The 18,959-nt window shown below is 41.0% G+C and overlaps 2 protein-coding genes across 16 annotated transcripts; both read left to right on the forward strand.

Annotated features, from left to right (window-relative positions):
- Nucleotides 1-1,367: 1,367 nt before the first annotated feature.
- LOC131134592 (arp2/3 complex-activating protein rickA-like) lies at nt 1,368-7,138 on the forward strand. The gene is made up of 7 exons (XM_058080045.1): nt 1,368-1,712; nt 2,827-3,038; nt 3,124-3,369; nt 5,109-5,246; nt 5,331-5,397; nt 5,487-5,708; nt 5,787-7,138. Exons 1-7 carry the CDS (start codon nt 1,523-1,525, stop codon nt 6,224-6,226), a joined length of 1,515 nt encoding a protein of 504 aa, XP_057936028.1. The 5' UTR covers nt 1,368-1,522; the 3' UTR covers nt 6,227-7,138.
- Nucleotides 7,139-7,995: 857 nt separating this feature from the next.
- Nucleotides 7,996-18,213, forward strand: sh3bgr (SH3 domain binding glutamate-rich protein). 15 transcript variants are annotated; one of them, XM_058080048.1, is made up of 12 exons: nt 7,996-8,123; nt 9,183-9,368; nt 9,458-9,538; nt 10,723-10,815; nt 11,491-11,625; nt 11,943-11,969; nt 12,957-12,980; nt 13,309-13,335; nt 15,126-15,155; nt 15,898-15,930; nt 16,047-16,098; nt 17,694-18,213. In XM_058080048.1, the coding sequence occupies exons 1-11, from the start codon at nt 8,079-8,081 to the stop codon at nt 16,062-16,064; spliced, it is 699 nt and encodes a 232-aa protein (XP_057936031.1). In that variant the 5' UTR covers nt 7,996-8,078; the 3' UTR covers nt 16,065-16,098; nt 17,694-18,213. The 15 variants fall into 15 exon arrangements, with proteins under 15 accessions (XP_057936031.1, XP_057936034.1, XP_057936033.1 ...); XM_058080051.1 differs by lacking the exon at nt 13,309-13,335; XM_058080050.1 differs by lacking the exon at nt 12,957-12,980.
- Nucleotides 18,214-18,959: the final 746 nt, after the last annotated feature.

The following is an 18,959-nucleotide window of genomic DNA, read 5'->3' on the forward strand; positions in this document are numbered from 1 at the left end:
AATAAAAACAGCAGCAATATATCCTTACCATTATGGTCGTGGTCTGAGGCACTGAGAGCGATGCTAACTAGCCAGTGTGGCATGCCGAAGAGTAAATACGCAAGTAACATAGTAGGATCAGCATAACAACCTTAAAAACAATGTAGCTGTATCTTGGTTATTATGCATGTCACATATGTACATGGATCTGTCTCATTTAATGTTTTAGAAAGTATAGTGTAAATGTGTTCATGTCACACATAAGGATTGTGGATGAAAATTAATTTTATTTATTTGAATATGCCGACAACTAAACTGGAGGGCACAAATGGCACCTGCACCACACATTGTACACCCCTCTGCTAGTCACCCTTTACAGCCCTGAACAATGGTGACAACGGTGTTCACACACTCAGGGTGTCCTGGCTGTCCACTACTTCAATATGTACGTATATACTTTCATACATTTTCACTGCCGTGTCATGCTTCAGTATTACTCAAATAAAATATATGCCTGTGTAAATAACTGAATACAACTTCCCATTGTGACTCTTTATAATAGTAAATAAAAGGCAATAACTATTTTCTATATTTTGGGGACAACATCCAATTAATATGTGGATGATGGAATCCTTTTATTCAGTGCATTATTTAAATACTAATTAAACAAAATCATCAACATTAATATTAACACTAATCACTTGATCGCTTGTCATGGTTATTTACAATTACAGTAAAATATATAATAAAATGTGTATTTTGTATGATAGAAATACTGTATTTGTCTGAAGAATAAAATAAAATAAAAGCATTATTTTCCAAAAAACGACATAATTTGAGGCAAAGACGCTAATTAATTAGAATAAGAGTGGAGGGAGACTTGGCTATGGCCACGCCCCCTTGCCGTCATGGGCAATACTGCACATTTTGTATCGATCTGATACCAAATAAATACCGGTTTCTTGAACATTTTCAAGGTCATTGAATAATTTTAAAAACATTTAATATACAAACACATAAAACATTTTAATATCAACAAAATTATTCCCATATTCCCTTTTATTACAATTGATTGAGAATAAAATAAACAGTACATATATGCAACACTATACACACAACTCGAACACAGATATTTGTGAAAATAAAAACAAGAGAAAACAAGAAACAAGCAAAGATATATACGTAGTGTCGATCCAATACGGATACCGATACCACCATCGTCTCGCTACTACCAACGCTTGGCTCGATGCGCTCACCTCCACCTGCCATCCTCTTACTGATTTGGTGAAGGCTGCATTCCCTAAATGCAACTGCGATGACGTCATGCGTGTCGTCCAGCTGTATGTCTGTAGGTGTCGTCTGCCTCTGTGCTCTGATATGAAGGTCATGACGTCATGGAATGCGACAATGAAAGCGCCACTCCAGTCTAATTGGGCCTGTCACAACCTTGACGTATACGCAGCTGGTAGCGATGCTGCTTTCGGGCCGCCCCTCTCGGCGTGGACGTGCTTTTTCTCGGTGAGAAGAGGTGTGCGGGAAGGCGATGAGGATGAGTCAGAGGGCCTTTTCGGTCAAGACGCGTGTGGACGCTGGGGGAATCCACGCCAGCGACACGCGGTCAGGCTCTCTGCCGAGGATGACCCCGCAGGCACGCAACGTGCTTTTCCAAACTAAAACACAATTGCACAAAACCATGGACGACAAGAAGTTCAATCCGTATAGAAAAACTGAAGGTATGCATGTAGCATGATGGGAGACATTTTCAGTGTGAATACTTGCAATGATGCCAACATGTTTATATACATTATACTGCCATTATACAGTGCTATGCAAACGTTTGGAGATACTTTCTCGTTCAGTAAGTTGCAAAAGTGTCTCAAATGTTCTGATTGGCGTTCAATGCTGTCACTGCAAAGATTTTGCATATCTACAACAGAGGTTTTCAATTTCCACTGTCCACTATCTCACTCATTCTTCTGTCACTTGCTTCTCTTCACAAATTTGGCTCCTGGAGTGCATGGATATGATTGGCTGAGTCGTGTCATGTGGGATGGCTTAACTCGCATGCAATTGGCCAATTCATCAACCAGTAAAAGCTATGCGGTCAATATAGAAGCCCCCATCAAAACTTAATACATTTACCTTATTGGATGCAGTCTGGATCCGGCTCGGACCCCGGCTCTGCCTGTGATCTAGAAGCTCCACAATGGACAAGTGGTTAGCATGTTGGCCACACCTGGGTTCGATTCTCTGCTCGGGCATCTCTATGTGGAGTTTGCATGTTCTACCTGTGCATGTGTGGGTTTCCTCCCACATTCCAAAAACATGCTAGGTTAATTGGCGACTCCAAATTGTCCGTAGGTATGAATGTGAGTGTGAATGGTTGTTTGTCTATATGTGCCCTGTGATTGGCTGGCCACCAGTCCAGGGTGTACCCCGCCTCTGGGATAGGCTCCAGTATACCCGCGACCCTAGTGAGGATAAGCGGCATAGAAAACGGACCTGTCGCCTACCGTATATAGGCACGTCTGCTTCCTGGTCCATGGAGGATGTAACTACGTAAACCAGGAAGTGCAGGTTCCGTTATGAGTCTGGGGTTTGAGACGCAGATGAGGAGCTTTTTATACACATTCACCATTTCTTTCATGGAACTCGGTTTTGCGATTTTTTTTTGTGCAAGCCTGCTAAGTGTACATATCTGTTGTACAGTTACTACATCAAAATCTCTACTAAAGACTTGCATTGTGAATAACAGCAAATGCAAATTAGAGCATATATTGTAAATAATAGTCTTGTATGCTGTAAGACAAATCATCTATATGAACTATTTTGAGTTTCTTATTACAGAAATAAAGCTGAAGTTGCCTCCAATCAACAATGTTAAGACCAGGATCCATTCCTCGTACTCCAACAGCATCAAGGATCTGAAGAACCAGAACTATGACCTGAAGCTGCAGCTGATTGAAGTGAAGACTGAGACCAAGTTGTTAAAGAAAGTCCAGCATCGCCACACGGTGGCACTACAGAATTACCAAGACACTGAAGAGAGCATTTCTGAGGTTGGAGAATCATCCATATCTATCGTCCACAAAAATAACAATTGCATCATAACATTAAAAGCAACTGCCCTTTCATTCTCCTCAGGTGCTGACACAGAACAACAACGAGGTCCGAGACTTGCAAAAGCTGCTGTGTGGGACGCGCACCTGTCGTAACAACCTGGCGTGGAAGCTGCAGGTGACAGAGAAAGAGCTGACTGACGTTAAAGATAAGATCCAACAGCTGCAGCGGCGGGTCGTCAAGGAACAAACCTTGCCGGCGAAGGACGAACTGTCTCGCAAGCTGACCGAGGTCTCTGTCCAACTTCAGGAGAAGGACAGGCGAATACAGGTATGTCCAGAAGCCTCAGGATGGACTAGAAACCCCAAGATGACAGATCTGTTTCATATTTTCTGATGTCCTTTCTTAATTTAGGGAGGAAAAGCAATGTCAAGGCAGGAACAAATGAAATGACTCCAAAAGCAGAACTGTTTACATCATAATAAGATTATTTTACACAAACAAAATACCTTGATAATGTGTTTTTTTAACTAAACACATTATCATAACATTTTAAAACGACCTATATTGTAAATAATCTGTCACCACAACATAGTGGGGGCCACTATGCCATAATGCAAAACCACCACTCTTAATTGTGCATCCTTGGGATGATGAATGGAGACAGATGATGCACCTTAAATGCTGTCATTATATCCAAGGTGTTTACGTAAACCGCCAAGAGGGCGGGTCATTAATTGGAAGCAAGCGATAATAGGGGAGGCTATTTACAAACACATTTTGTATAACAACTTCATTATTTGGCGGCACGGCGGCCGAGTGGTTAGTGTGCAGGCCTCACAGCTAGGAGTTGAATTCCTCCTTCGGCCATCTCTGTGTGGAGTTTGCATGTTCTTCCCGTGCATGCGTGGGTTTTCTCCGGGTACTCCGGTTTCCTCCAAATTGTCCATAGGTATGAATGTGAGTGTGAATGGCTGTTTGTCTATATGTGCCCTGTGATTGGCTGGTAAGTTTTACTTATGTCTTCAATGGCTTATTTTCTCTGATTATATCTAATATATTACAAATGGAAAGGTGACTATATGGTAAAATTCATATTTAGAAGATCGTAAACTGTTTTTTTATGGCATTCATTCATTTTCTACCGCTTATCCTCACGAGGGTCGCGGACTTGCTGGAGCCTATCGCAGCTGTCTTCGGGCGAGAGGCGCGGTACACCCTGGACTGGTGGCCAGCCAATCACAGGGCACATATAGACAAACAACCATTCACACTCACATTCATACCTATGGACAATTTGGAGTCGCCAATTAACCTAGCATGTTTTTGGAATGGAGGAGGAAACCGGAATACCCGTAGAAAATCCATGCACAGGGACAATATGCAAACTCCACACAGAGATGGCCGGGGGGGGGGTCTCCTAGCTGTGTTGCCTGCGCGATAACGTCCAGCCATTTTCTGTAACATAATTCTTCCATTTATGAAGAAGGAATTACGTCGAGCCTTGAATCAATTAAGCTTGATAAATGAGGAATTGCTGTATACAGGAATTACTGTATACTGCACAACACAGCAGCGACAGAACCAATGTTGTAACAGCAGTAAAGAGCTAACTGGTTCCGTCAGCATTAATACTGTTGATGAAGTCATTGTAAACAACAGTAGGGAAAGTGTAAAGCAAAAGTTTTGCACCAATGAGTAGCACAAGCAGAGATGGCTAAAAAAGCAGCATGCTGACCACTTATGATGCTTTCTTTAAATTAAACTACTGACATCTTGCGACCACCAAGAGACACAGCTATTAATACCAATGTTTTTGGATCTGGTGCTAATTGGAGACCCTGACGTGCTTCTGCCAACCATGCACCAGGTAACAATAGGAGCTGCTCATTGGAGCATTCACATTCAGGTTGGGTTGGCAGCTCATCCTATAAAAACTTGGCTGGTGGTTAAGAAGTGGCGACAAACCAGTACTTGGAGACACACTGGGTAGCCGTTAGCAAGCCACACTATGTTTACAGTTCCTGTCTAGTTCTTGTCATTTGTTGTTTTTTTTGTCTTTATTGTAGGATTTGGAGAAGTGCAACATACTTCTACGAGGCTCCCTCAATCGGCAAGCGGCAACGGAACACAAAAAGATCACAGCAGCCAGGAAGACGTCTTACTGTCTGCAGACGCAAGTTTATGAGTTAAAAAAAGAAAGTCGGGTAAGTCGAAAATGTTTCTTTTTTATGATTTGAATCCCGTGACACAAGTCAAAGAGTGAGGTAATCTTATGCCTCTTGAAACAGGACATCAAAAGAGAGCTGGAGATACACAACATTTATGCCTACAGGCTCAACCAAACGAAAAAGAAAGGTACAGTCATATGTTGACTCTGCATGACTGAACTTTATACTCGAAGTTGCCACTCTCATCAGGGAGACTTAATTTTCCTCATTTTCCAGGCAAACTGAACAAGATGGTCCAGACCGATGTTGTGTCTGCCCCGAACAGCAGGGGTGACAGTCTCAAAAAGTCGGAAGAGTCTGAACTTGAAGAGAAGCCACCTGTCGTCAGTCATCCAGTGATCCCTGAGAGACAGGTTTATCAAACGACTCGACCGCCGCCACCGCCGCCTGTTCCTGAGAAATGTCCGCCTGTGTCGGAGGATATTGATCAACATGCAGGTGAGACATTAGTACCCCATACTTGTACAGTACTTAGTAGCAATCACAGTCCTGACGTATCCATTCAATTACTTCCAGTGGTTGAAGAAATCCCCAGTCAGCCACCTGCGATAGAATACATTCCAGTAGTGACAGAAGAGAAGAAGTTAGACTTGGTGGTGCCGGAGCAGCCACAGAAGCGAGAAGATCAGGTGGTCTGGATCCCAACACCGCCTGAACACAAAGGACGCAACCCACGAGCCACAAGCAGACAAAAACATAAATACATATTCTCACCGGTCATTGAGAACTTGCATAAGGGGAGGCCGGCCTACAGTGGCGTGGACATGAACGAATACAGAGCCTTTCAGAGAAAGAAGGTGGTATCTGTGAGTCAAACATGTTCCGGAAGTTCACCAGCGTGGAAATCGGATTACATGGGTGACAGCTCCACATGCGGTGACGACACACCCCGACCTGAAGTGGTGTCTATTTTGGCACATGAGTCCAACCAGAGTGTCTCTGAAATAGGCGCTTAAGAACTTAGGTTTTAGTACTCGATGGATGAGTATTTTACTTTACATTGGCCTGCTAGGATATTACAGCAGCTGGTTTAACAGCATTTTATTTGGGAGGCTCTTTGCAAGGGCTCAGGTCTTTGATCGAATACTGAACTTGAACTGAACTCCCAATTAATACACCTACACTCTCTGAAAAGGCCAATAATAGCAAAAATATGTAGGTTGACGCTAATGGCCAGTCTGAGATGTAGCATATTGTCAATAGATACAGTACATAGATAATAGCCTTTGACACCAGCTACCTCCGTCCTCATGTTAAAGGTTATTCAATATTATTGCTTTGTTTTCGGCCGATGGTCTTTGTAGATCAGTTTGCGCCAACAGTGAACATATTCCTGACCTTTTCGCTTAAGCTACCTCAGCCATTTTGAGTCTCCAAAAGACTCCATTGGCATCAAACAATATTTCCTGAATATTTGGTTGTATGAATGACTTGATCTGCCTGTCTACCTCAGCTACCTTGTGTTGGATATTCAAAATAGGGTTTTCTCGCTCTGACAAAGAGCAGTGAATGTTTGAATATTGCTTCCAAACTATGGACTATATGGACTTTATGGCAGACTGTTGCGGTACTGTGTGGTCCCTCAGATGCAGACTGAGGACAAAAACAGACAAAAGACCAGCTACCGCAGAGAGGCCCTTCAGAAAGGCACTCCTTCACTCTTAAGTCTGCATATGTATTCAGGTATGTGTATGCATGTACAAAAACAGGAATTAAAGGGTTTATGTAAAAGATTGTTCTTTGTCTTGTATAATCCAAATACAGTTCACTTTGATTCACCATGGTAGAGCTGGCTTGCATTTCAACTGCAGTCTTGAAAAATAACCATACAAAACGGGAGTGTAAAACCTGCCATAAAAGGAGTTTGAATGTAATTTTGACATTTTACATTTTAATTTTGACGTTTAAAATTTTTTTAAAAAAATGGTTTTCCGCTTTAATACATCTGTGGTCAAATGCATGACTCAGCCTCATCCCTAAAACTACTGAATTCTCCCAGCTGTCTACCTTTGGTAGTTTTGATAAAATCTTTGTTTTCCTCTCAATTTCTCCGCTCTGCCCCACTGGGTTAACACCACCTAAATTTTCTCCAAACCGTGCCAACAAGTTTGTATTCTTCCTGTTTTCCGGAATCAATCTGTACATTTCCAGCAATATGGAAAAGTCCATTGCATGAGAAGGGATGGGGCAGTCAAAACGATCATGATATATTACACATTTCGATGTAATTTTAAGCATGTGAATGAAGACTAACACAATAATATGTACTGAAGAAGAAGAAAGAATTTGGGAGGCCTGTACTATTACGTTTCTGACAAAATAAACCACATAGTGGCACTATTGTTAAACCTCGAAGTTTGTCTTGAAATTTCTCGCACAGCTCAATGCACTCTATATAGACAGCCACTGTAACTTGAGGGTGAATTTGGTACAAAATACCAGGTTTAACAAAGCATATCAGTAAAGGGTGAGTCCTTGTCACTGGCAACACTCCAGTTGAACTAATGAATCCAAACAGTCCCTCACTTTCGGGTTTCTTAACTACTTAGGAAACTAAAGGCCGTTGCTATTTCCGTCCATGTATGCCTAGCAAGGAACTGTCCATTGGCTTACTGACAGCTGAAGCTGCCAATCACGGCTGCTCTTCCTCAGGCCAAGGCACCAATCCTGCACTGATGGAGCCTGGAGGCAAAAATAACCTCAGCAATGTGTGTGTGTGTGTATTCTAATAATAGAGGAGGGAGGCTGCCCTCTTCCTTTAAGAGCCTATATACTTGTTGCTTACGCAAATAAGAAAATAGCAACATAATGGTCATCAAAGTATTCCTCGCCTCCTCATCAGGATCCACTGCGGTAAGTTTAAATCTTAACTTTCCTTACCCCCTGAATGCAACACACACACGTTCCGCTCCACAGAGGAGGAATTGAAATGCCAGACAGCCGTCTTGCAACACTTTGGCATGGATCTATGTTTGGAAACAGAGTCTATTAAATCAAGACTCACTAGAACAAGTCACATCCCGGTCTAAACCTCGTACATGTTCACATTCTCTTAACAATCACAATAAGTCAGTATAATAATAAGTCGCATAAGTCAGACTAATGTGTGCATGAAAACGTACTCATTGATTGGTGCCCCTCGCTGGTGCTGGCTGTTTGTTTCCGGTCCGTGAGATGACTTGATAATGTGTAATTCCCTCAATGTTTTAATCAATAAAGCTAATTCAGACACCACAACATATAAATAATGCTATATTTAGATTTAAATTAATGGGTGGAAATTGGTAAACAAACATCATGTTTTAAATGTTTCTAACACATAAACACACTTAATGGACATTGACTTAATTTACCAAATAATATACTTTATTGTGTCCTTAAAACTAAATAAATATAAAATCCAAACAAACAAGAGCATTCCTAGAGATACCCTTGACACATGCATTTTTCGGTGACATTAATAAATGGTAATTTCTATCTTTTGATAACATTTTTCTGCTATGTTTGTATTATTGCCGCTGTAAATAAAGTTATGTACAAAAAGGGATGCTAGTACTAGCAAACTAGTTAGCTTGCTAGTGATACATTATTTATTCTTTAAAGACACATATACTTATTAATTCTGGCAGTGAAAATAAGTATACTATAATATTGTATAATATTTGTATTCAAAAATACAAATATATACATTTATACGGCTGTTTACTATTTAGACGGTGAAATTTAATATGTGTTTTATTTAACATGCAAGCAGAAATAATCATTAATTTATATTCACCTGCGATATTTCAGTAAGTTTAAGTCCTAAGGATAAAAAATGACAATAATCTTTGTCAGTGTGTTATGCTGTACCCGATTCAAGGTTCTTTTGGGTCAAACCCACGCATGCGTTGTTCCCTATGTGCTTCCTAGATCAAGAAGAAGCAACAAGATGTGGTGGCCTTCTTGGAAGCGCTGAAAGTGGACTATGCTCCGCTGGACATCGCCTGCAATGAGGAGAACCGCATGTGGATGAGGCAAAATGTTCCAGAGGAAAAGAAACCCTCCAATGGCATCCCTCTTCCCCCTCAGATCTTCAACGAGGAGAGCTACTGCGGGGTCAGTCAAGACAGATATCTACTTAGTAGATTATTTACTTATTTATTCATGGATTCAGTTTTAAAACATTTGCTTTTGTTTGCACACAGGACTATGAGACTTTCTTTGATGCCAAGGAAGACAACGCTGTATACTCCTTCTTGGGGCTGGCCCCTCCTCCAGGCTCCAAGGTCGATACTCTTTTTCTATCCTTATTCATGTTGTTGTCTTAGTACTTTTTGTACTTTTGTACCAGTTATAAACGGTAGAGTAAAGACTGGTTGATACCGACATTTTGGATTCATTTAAATTATGTGAGAAAAATAAATTATGTGATGTCGCCAAAGCAGTTCAAAATGGAATCTAGTGAGTTATGATCGTTTTGGAAAACTGGTAGCTAAGAAGAGTTGTAGGTCGTTGGCATAGAAATGAAAGAAAAGGTTGTGCTCGTCAATAACAATAACAAATATAGGAAAAGAAGTACTGGTCCAAGAATGGATCCCTGTGGCACACCACAGGATTTGAACCACTGAAAAATGATCTTACGAAGGGTCTGATTGAAAGTGGTGGTTATGTGAAGGGGGGGAGAGGCGTCTCACCTTTAGTACTTCGAATATATTGTAATATGTTTTGTTTATGCTGCTTTTATGCATGATGTGTTCTTTTGGTGGTGCTGGTGCCACATATAGCTTTCCAACCCAATATCCAATTACTTTGTCAACCTCATTCATTACATGATATATTTGTTGTAACTTTATTTAACGCAGACCTCACAGCTAGGAGGACCAGGGTTCGATTCCACCCTCGGCCATCTCTGTGTGGAGTTTGCATGTTCTCCCCGTGTATGCGTGGGTTTTCTCCGGGTACTCCGGTTTCCTCCCACATTCCAAAAACATGCTAGGTTAATTGGCGACTCCAAATTGTCAATAGGTATGAATGTGAGTGTGAATGGTTGTTTGTCTATATGTGCCCTGTGATTGGCTGGCCACCAGTCCAGGGTGTACCCCGCCTCTCGCCCAAAGACAGCTGGGATAGGCTCCAGCACCCCCGCGACCCTCGTGAGGATAAGCAGTAGAAAATGAATGAATTAACTTTATTTAGAATTATGAGTCGGTTTTTAACCTTTTCATGATTTTGGAACAAATTAATTAACTTTACCTTTGAAATTTGAAAAACTTAGAAGTCAACCAACATCACAGAACGGAATGCCTTCAACTTTTGAAGTTCCACTGTTTAAAGTAACATGATACATTTTTAATTCAGAGAAGTCTATTCAGGGCCGGCGGATATTAAAATGATTGAATGTTTCATTGCAGAGGCCCCCTAACTTTTTATGATGGCACTTCTGTTTACTTGCATCCTTTCCTCAACACAGGAAGCAATGCAGGCTGACGAGGAGCAAGACATTGTGGAGAATGGCACTCATGCTGAAGAAAACAATGATGAAGGAACCCATGATGACTCAATAGTAAATTCATGCAGCCTTCTTTGGCTTCCGTTTAGTGTGACTGAACACTCACCTTCAGCTCGATCACTTTCCTTTAGGCGCAGCTGTTCTGTCTTCACGTTAACTCACTTTTTGTTTCACTCAGTGGCTGGAGACAATTGACAAGCACTAAATACACCAGTTGTTCACCAAACAGTGTGTCTGATAAGAATGAAGCATTATTTTACTCACATGAACATGTTTTGCTTGCAATGGGACATGTTTTTGGGATATGAGTGACAGCCAACTATTAACAGACCCGTTGATTTACAGTTTGTGGACAGTTTCTTTTGGGGCAAACTTGTACATTCTAATGTAAAATACTTACATTAGAAGTTATTTTAATGTTTTAAAGGATTTTTTTAAGGACCAAGTCACATCAACAAGGCACTTTGCTCTTCTGAACCCCGCATGAGCAAGCAGTTTGGCGACAGAGGCGAGGAAAAGCTCCCCCAAACAGCACAAAAATGGCAACTAACCAACTTTTTATTTCTACTAGCCGACAACCTACTCATCTGTACTGCTTCTACTCTACTTTTTAGTCCTCTAGGGTCTACTAACACTAATGGTCTCCTTTCCACAATATCTCCAGTTGTGTTCCCATCACTTTGCTGATTGATTGATTGATTGATTGTTTTCACTTAAAAAAACAAAAAGGAGGTTCCTGAGGAGGATCGTAATGGCGATGCACACGAGGACGAGGAAGAGGCTGAGGAAGGCATAGAAGAGGACGAGGTAGCAGAGCCAGAAGGAAATGAAGCCACGGAAGGAGACGAGGAAGCTGAAGAGACAGTAAATGATGGCCACTAACTCCTTGTTTCTCTTTTCATCCAAGCATTCCCGCAATGCTCTGTTTCTGCCCTAAACCTCCCTTTAACATTGTTTTCTTCTTTACTAAGCTTTTCCGGTTCCTGTTATTCCTTGACTACATCTCCTCACCTCCTCTAGTTTGAATGAGCCTTACTAATCCACAAACATTGCTGTTGCTTGCTTTTCTAGTCACTTCAGCACCAGGATGTTTACCTTCATGACGTGTTTTCCTAAATGTGGCTGATGGTTCAGTTATGTTGTTGTTCATCTCTAAGTGCATCTTATCTTTCTGTTAACAGGGCCATGCCGAGGAGGATGAAGAGCAGGTATGTTTTCCACTAAAGATTTTTTTCCCCCCCGTATCTTCATTCTTTGACAGCAATTTGGTTTACATACAGTGCTTGCTGGTGTATATTTGTCTTTCTTTTTTCTCTTAACAAGCCAGACAAACATGTGGAGCTCACTTCTTCTTTTAGTATATGGAATATTGCACAAACGGTCCGTCGTTATGCACAAATGACTTTTTAACTCAAGTTAGTTGGTTTTCATGATGTCAATAATCACCTTATTCACAGACCTGACATGACCCACCCCTAGGTAAATGGACCCACACCTTGTATATGCCAACCAGTTCATGCAGCTTTCGATAAAACAAGAAAGAATCAGGCTTCACTACTCGTCGTAAAATAAAGCTCTGACAACTATGCCTCAAGCGCTTACAGGCATGGGAGCTGCAAACTTGATCATTTACTTTTTATACTGGGAATATGTTAGCATATGATATTGTTGTTAAAAATGTTAGCATTGTAGCCCACAAAGGCTAGTGTTGCATTTGTGTCCTCCTGTCCCACTCACCTGGGTTTGAATCGCCGCTTGGGAATTTCTGTGTGGAGTTCCAGCATCCTCCGCGACCCTCGTGAGGATAAGCGGTAGAAAATGAATGAATGAATGAGTTCTCCCCCGTACATGTGTGGGTTTTCTCCGGGGACTCCCACATTCCAAAAACATGCTAGGTTAATTGGCGACTCCAAATTGTCCATAGGTATGAATGTGAGTGTGAATGGTTGTTTGTCTATATGTGCCCTGTGATTGGCTGGCGACCAGTACAGGGTGTACCCCGCCTCAGCTGGGATAGGCTCCAGCATACCTGCGACCCTCGTGAGGATAAGCGGCATAGAAAATGGATGGATGGATGGATGGAAGGCACGTCTGTACATTTATCTTCAACTATCTCCTCTTCTTGCACGCTCTGTGTGGCCTTTGACCTCCTCTTTCTTTGCCCTTATGTCCATCTCTTGGTTTGCTTGCCCCAGGAGGAAGAGGATTTGCAGTCAGAGGTAACTGTGCATTGGCCATCATCCCCTTCTCCTCTCGCCTCCTCATTTAGTCATCCCAAGTGTGTGGGTTTGATACCACAGAGTCCTGGGCAGGCTACGGAGCGTTTATCCTATTCATCCTTATATTTGTCTTTACTCTTCTTTTTTGCACCTCATGTTTATCCTCTTTCCCCCCCTTTGGCTAACACCATCTTCTTCATTTCTTCCCCAGTCCCATTGGTGCCGCCTGACAGCAACTACCCCATAGATTTTATTCTATCATGTGTGCTGTGTTGCTCTTTTGCGCCCCACAGCCTCCTAACACCCAGTGTGTTATTATCCCTTATAGGAGGAGGAGGAGCTACGACAGCTTGAGGTAGATGGCTTATTGTTGTCTGACTTGATTTGGATTGTATTTCCTTTTCCATCACTTCATCCCTTTTTCAGTAGATCAGACGTTCCGCTAATTGTCAACACCACATCCCTCCTTCTAATACCAAAGTTGAAAATACATACATCATTTAGCAGGAAAAAGGTTCATAATAATTTAATAGAATAATAATATGAAAAGAAGAAAACCCTAATACTGGCCATCCTAAATAAGTGTCATAAATAAGTATCGTACATGATATATATTTTTTCTTGATGTTAATTCCTTCAATATAGATAATTTTTCACCTCATCCACAAAGTCAGATTTAAATATGAAACATGGTCCTTGAGCTCAAAGTTTGCCCACCCCTGGTAAATACATGGTAAATACCCATTTTTTTTATTTTAATCATCAACATTTTACAATCATGTTGATGATTGCTGCTTTGATGGGCCCTCTGGGAAAGTTTGCCAAGGGCTCCAACAGACTCTGTAGTTGTATAGTCAAGCCAAGCACCAAAAAAAGCACATGCAAAACGTCTCAATTTCTGTTTAGATTATTTAAGAACTTATGTCTAAAGTAAAAAAAAGATATAAATAAGGCAGCTTTATTGGACATTTGATTGGAACACCAACTTACTATACTATAACTATAATTCCTACATTTGGTATGATTTCCTATAAAATTCTCATGCACATCAGACACTCAGCAAGTACGTGTTGCTTGTTAAGATTGAAAATAAGATCAGCGCAGCCTTTTTTCCACACAGCAAGATTTCAGTGCAAGCTTCAACAAAAGTTTAGTGATGTGATCTCTTCTGAACACTGTGTGAAAAAAGGCTGTGTGCTTCTGTAGCATGTACGTTGCCTTATTAAAGTAGTTTTAGGTACTAAATAAGGATAATTGCAAGATCTGGTCTAGAATCAGAAAATCTAAATTTCGGCTATGGGAGTGAGAGTAAAGAGGCAAACACAAAAATGAAGCTGTGGCGGTACCTTATATTAGAATGTGCAACAAACATATTTAGATTCGAATGGCCATTCACAAACATTAATTCCCAATAACAATTCTAGTGAAATCAATATACAATGCAGTGCATTCATTAAATATACAAAAGAGTCCCAGGGCATACGACAACAGCTCAATGGCCAGCAATTGAGTGTCCAGAGGGTCAAGGGTGAAAAAAGGGACTGGAGTGTATATGGAAGGGCCAATGAGAATTGAGCAACAAGAGGAACGGAAGAAAAGGGACGGCTGCAAAGCCTCCTATCGGCCCGACCAGAGCAGGCGGATGCCAGCTCCTCATGTAAGAATCCGGGCTTCAAGTTTAGGCGGGTAGTGCAGAGTTACGAGGTCGCCATCTAAACCTGGCCTACATAAAAGTATATAATGTCATAATGTCAATATTGTACAATATATTTGATCACTTATAATAAATAATTGGCATGTGAAATTATTCATTATAATAACAAAAAGTGTTAAGTTAATCTTTCAATAAATAACAGTGTATGGCAGACAAAGTTGAGACAATCCAACATTCCTATACCTGATCTTTCCCTGATTTGCTTGGCTGCTTTCCTCTTTTCCTTGTTTCCTTTGTTGCAGGTTGCAGAGGAATGAGTCTTTAAAAAAAAACAAAACATATTTTTTCTTTGTCTCCTTTCCTCTTTTTTTCTCTTTCTTGGTATGTGCGCTGCATGACCTTCCTAAAAAAGTGATGGGGTGCAAGCATGATCCCAGTATTGTGTTACACCTTTTGAACATGTTTTAACACCTCATGGTTCACGTTCACAGAATGAAGAGGAGGCTGATGTAGAGGAAGAGGTATTGTCTTTTCTCATTCATTTGTGATGTTGGGTCCGTTACTTATTTTTCCCTGATTTCTAACAGTATGCATGTCTTCCCTTCCATAGAAGTACCAAACTAAACCTAGTTGTGAATGTTTTGAAGGTTACATCATTATTGTTACTGAAGTTTCTCTTTCTGTTTTGATGCCCTAAAGAACAGGTGGACTGCGTTTGTTGTTCATGAGCAGAGACATGTTTACTGCCTGATTTTGTAGAAATACAGAATGCACGTGTGAACTAGACAAGCGGAAATATGGCTTTCCTTTTATATTTAAGAAATTGTTTTAGTCCTAAGGGAACATATCGCTTTTTTTGGCTTTTGGCTATTCGTACCGTGACCATATTTTGCCAATTTAGCAAAAAGACAAATATTTTTTTTAAATGATCAACTAATTTCATTGTTTTGTCACATTTCATACTGTAGATTAAGTCACCAGGATTATTATTCTATAAGATGAGGGGGATATGGATAAGTTTTGAAATGTTATGTTATTTTTTAACACTCCTTATAGTCTTTTGTCACTTTTTTGTCATGACCAGCCATTAAATACACATTCAACAGATTCAATAATAACCCTTACCGATGAGTGTAATGCATTTAATGCATTTTATCTGACTTCCTGACAGAAATCATGAAGTTTATGTTTGTCTTAGTCTGACTTCAACCATTAATAATATACAAGAAAAATATCTCACTGGGTTTTCTACGTGTCAAACAGGGAGAAGAAGAAGAATATTTGGAAGAAACACAGGTAAGTAGTCATTTTTCAAAGAATGCAGTTCCACGTGTTACTAAAAAAAAAGACTACAAGTTTTAATGTACACAATTATATCCCAACTTAATGATAAATTGTGCTTCTTTTTACAGGAAGAGGAGACTGAGTAGGCGATTCAAACACCCTGACACCCTCCTACTTAAGGTAGATATTCTTCCCTGGGGGTACAGATGTTATGTGAGTGACTCCGACACTTGCAAGTCTGTGTCTGTTAATCAAACACACAATAACAAACATTACCTTATTTGTGCCGAATGTTTTATGTTTGTGTAAGGTTGGTTATTGTTTGAATTTCAACAATTCCGATTCCTTTTTTTGATTCCTTTCCCTTCCTAATGATTCTCAATTTCGATGCTTTTAAGACGAAGGGGTCAAAAAAGTTTGCATGGTTTAAATGAGGCCGCCAACAAGGGTTTTTTCAGGTCAAATGTCTGAAATTTCTCATGTATTTTTAAATGAAATGAAGTTTTTAGAGCCGCACAATGGACGAGTGGTTAGCATGTCAGTCACACAGTAAGGGAATCGAGAAGACCTGGGTTCGAATCTTCATTTTGGCATCTCTGTGTGGAGATTGCACGTTCTCCCCGTGCGCCGGTGGGTTTCCTCCCACATTCCAAAACCATTCTAGGTTAATTGGCTGTGAGTGTGAATGGTTGTTTGTCTATATGTGCCCTGTGATTGGCTGGCGACCAGTCCAGGGTGTACCCCGCTTCTTGTCCGAAGACACCTGGGATAGGCTCTAGCATGCCTGCGACCTCAAGAGGATAAGCGTTATAGAAAATGAATGGATGGATGACTGACTGACAGTGAAAGTGAGAGGCAAAACTTGTTTTATGAACATTTGGTAAAATAGGGGTCTGAACAATAGAAGTGAATTAAGTTAGTCATGTGTTTAGCAACCTTTTTATTCACTAATACAAGAGCTGGAAATCACTTGGGACACTATGACCTCTTCAACATGGATATCAACACTTGGGTCTTGCTACAATATTCTTTACCATTGGGTGGCAGTAGAGGGCCAAAACCTGTACTGTACAATGTACATAAAGGACATACGGATTTAAACACTTACTACAAGAGTGCTATTACAAAAACTGTATCGAAAATTGTGCTTAACAATGATCAGAGAGTTTGATTGTTGCAGCAGTGTACAACTTGCATTGTCTCATACTTTGGGTGGATTTCAAGCAAACTTGCCAAAAAAAAAATGAAACGGCCAGGCCAGGCCAGGGCAGGACAGGACGTGAATGTGGTGTTTTGGGAAATGAGAATGTTTGGGCGCTCTAATTAACTTAGTACATAGCATTCATGGACTGGCACACAAGCATGTAAAGGTTTGAGCAAGATTGGTTGAAAAACATGGCCTTGCACAATGTGCAGCTGCGGTGGAGCACATTGGTCAGTGACATTAATGATACCAAACAGTCTTACTCTGCGAAGTCTCCCTTGTTACTAGCCTTTGCATGCCGGGCCAGTTGTGACCCACTCATGAAAACATTCAGGTTCTGGAAGAGCGAGCTTTGCAGAAATTCCAATCCCTCCCCAGCCCTGCGAGCCCCCCCCCCCCCCCCCCCCCTCCTGTCACAGTGCGTTAGAGGAAGCTGCCAAGTGAGATTCAGATGCGCCCGCGGAGGAGTGGCCAGATTGGGTGGCACGCTGGCAGAGTGGTGGTGGCGGCTGCCTCCACCATCACATCCACTTGGGAAATGAATGACCTCATTTGTTGTTTGTTTGTTCAGCCTCCAGGAGACTCCTGTGACATGTGACCCTTGTGAACCCTGAACTCTGACCCCTGCGGCTCCTTTGGGAAGCATCTTGACTCCTCCCTAAAGCGGCACTGCACCCGCCGTCATGTGCTTCAAGATGCCACAAAACGTCCTCACCTGTTGTCTTCCATGTTGACCACAATGATGGATATTGCTCTTAGAGACTACTATAGGAAGACTACATGTACTGTACGTGCAGAGCTTAGTGGTGCCGCTATGTCTTTAATGTTATTTTAGTTTAATCACACAAATCAACCCTGGCCTCACCTGATGACCTCAAGTTCTGTTTTAAAGTGTCAGAATCTAACATCAAGAAAGAAAGATGCACGTGTACTACAAACTAGGACTTAAAATGAGGAAAATGTACTGTAAAACGACACTCTAGACTGCCTCTGGCAATACTGTTGTACAAATAATGCACTTTTCTGAAGGAATGATGTGACTAAGACTTGGAATGCAATGGAATAAAATGTAATAAATTGGTTTAAATTGTTTAAAAAAATTAAACATTTACAAAAATATATGCAGCATTTTTCATGAGATCTTAAACTTTTCAATGTACGGTCATCCCAGTCATTAGATATTAAGTAATAAATCCTGTTAATAAAAAAATGAATATAAATAAATGAATAAATAAAAAATAAATTGTTTTGCAGTTGAATACGGCCTCTTAGTAGTCAAAAAATATGCAAGTATAATGTTAGCTTTTTCAAGCGTGAAAATGGCTAAATGGGCATAACTACTAATAGAAGGCGTTTTGATGATATGTAGTATTCTACACTGGTCACTAGGTGTCAGTAATGTTACTGTAATGTTAGCTGAGACCCACAAGCACACCAGACTTGATTGCCGGAACAACAGACTTTCACTCAAACGGCCTACTGTTTTGGCTGGAACCCACGGCAAGCGAAAACTCTAAACCTCCAACATCACTTCCTGTCTCCCCGCATTCAGCTCCGCAAGCACCAGAACACATTCACAGTAACACACATGATCTTATGTATGTGTTGAATGGAGTTCATTCATTCATTCATTCATTTTCTACCGCTTTTCCTCACGAGGGGGTGCTGGAGCCTATCCCAGCTGTCTTGGGGCAAGAGGCGGGGTACACCCTGGACTGGTCGCCAGCCAATCATAGTGCACATATAGACAAACAACCATTCACACTCACATTCATACCTATGGACAATTTGGAGTCGCCAATTAACCTAGCATGTTTTTGGAATGTGGGAGGAAACC

This window comes from Doryrhamphus excisus, chromosome 8 (assembly GCF_030265055.1).
Source record: "Doryrhamphus excisus isolate RoL2022-K1 chromosome 8, RoL_Dexc_1.0, whole genome shotgun sequence".
NCBI classification, from domain to species: domain Eukaryota; kingdom Metazoa; phylum Chordata; class Actinopteri; order Syngnathiformes; family Syngnathidae; genus Doryrhamphus; species Doryrhamphus excisus.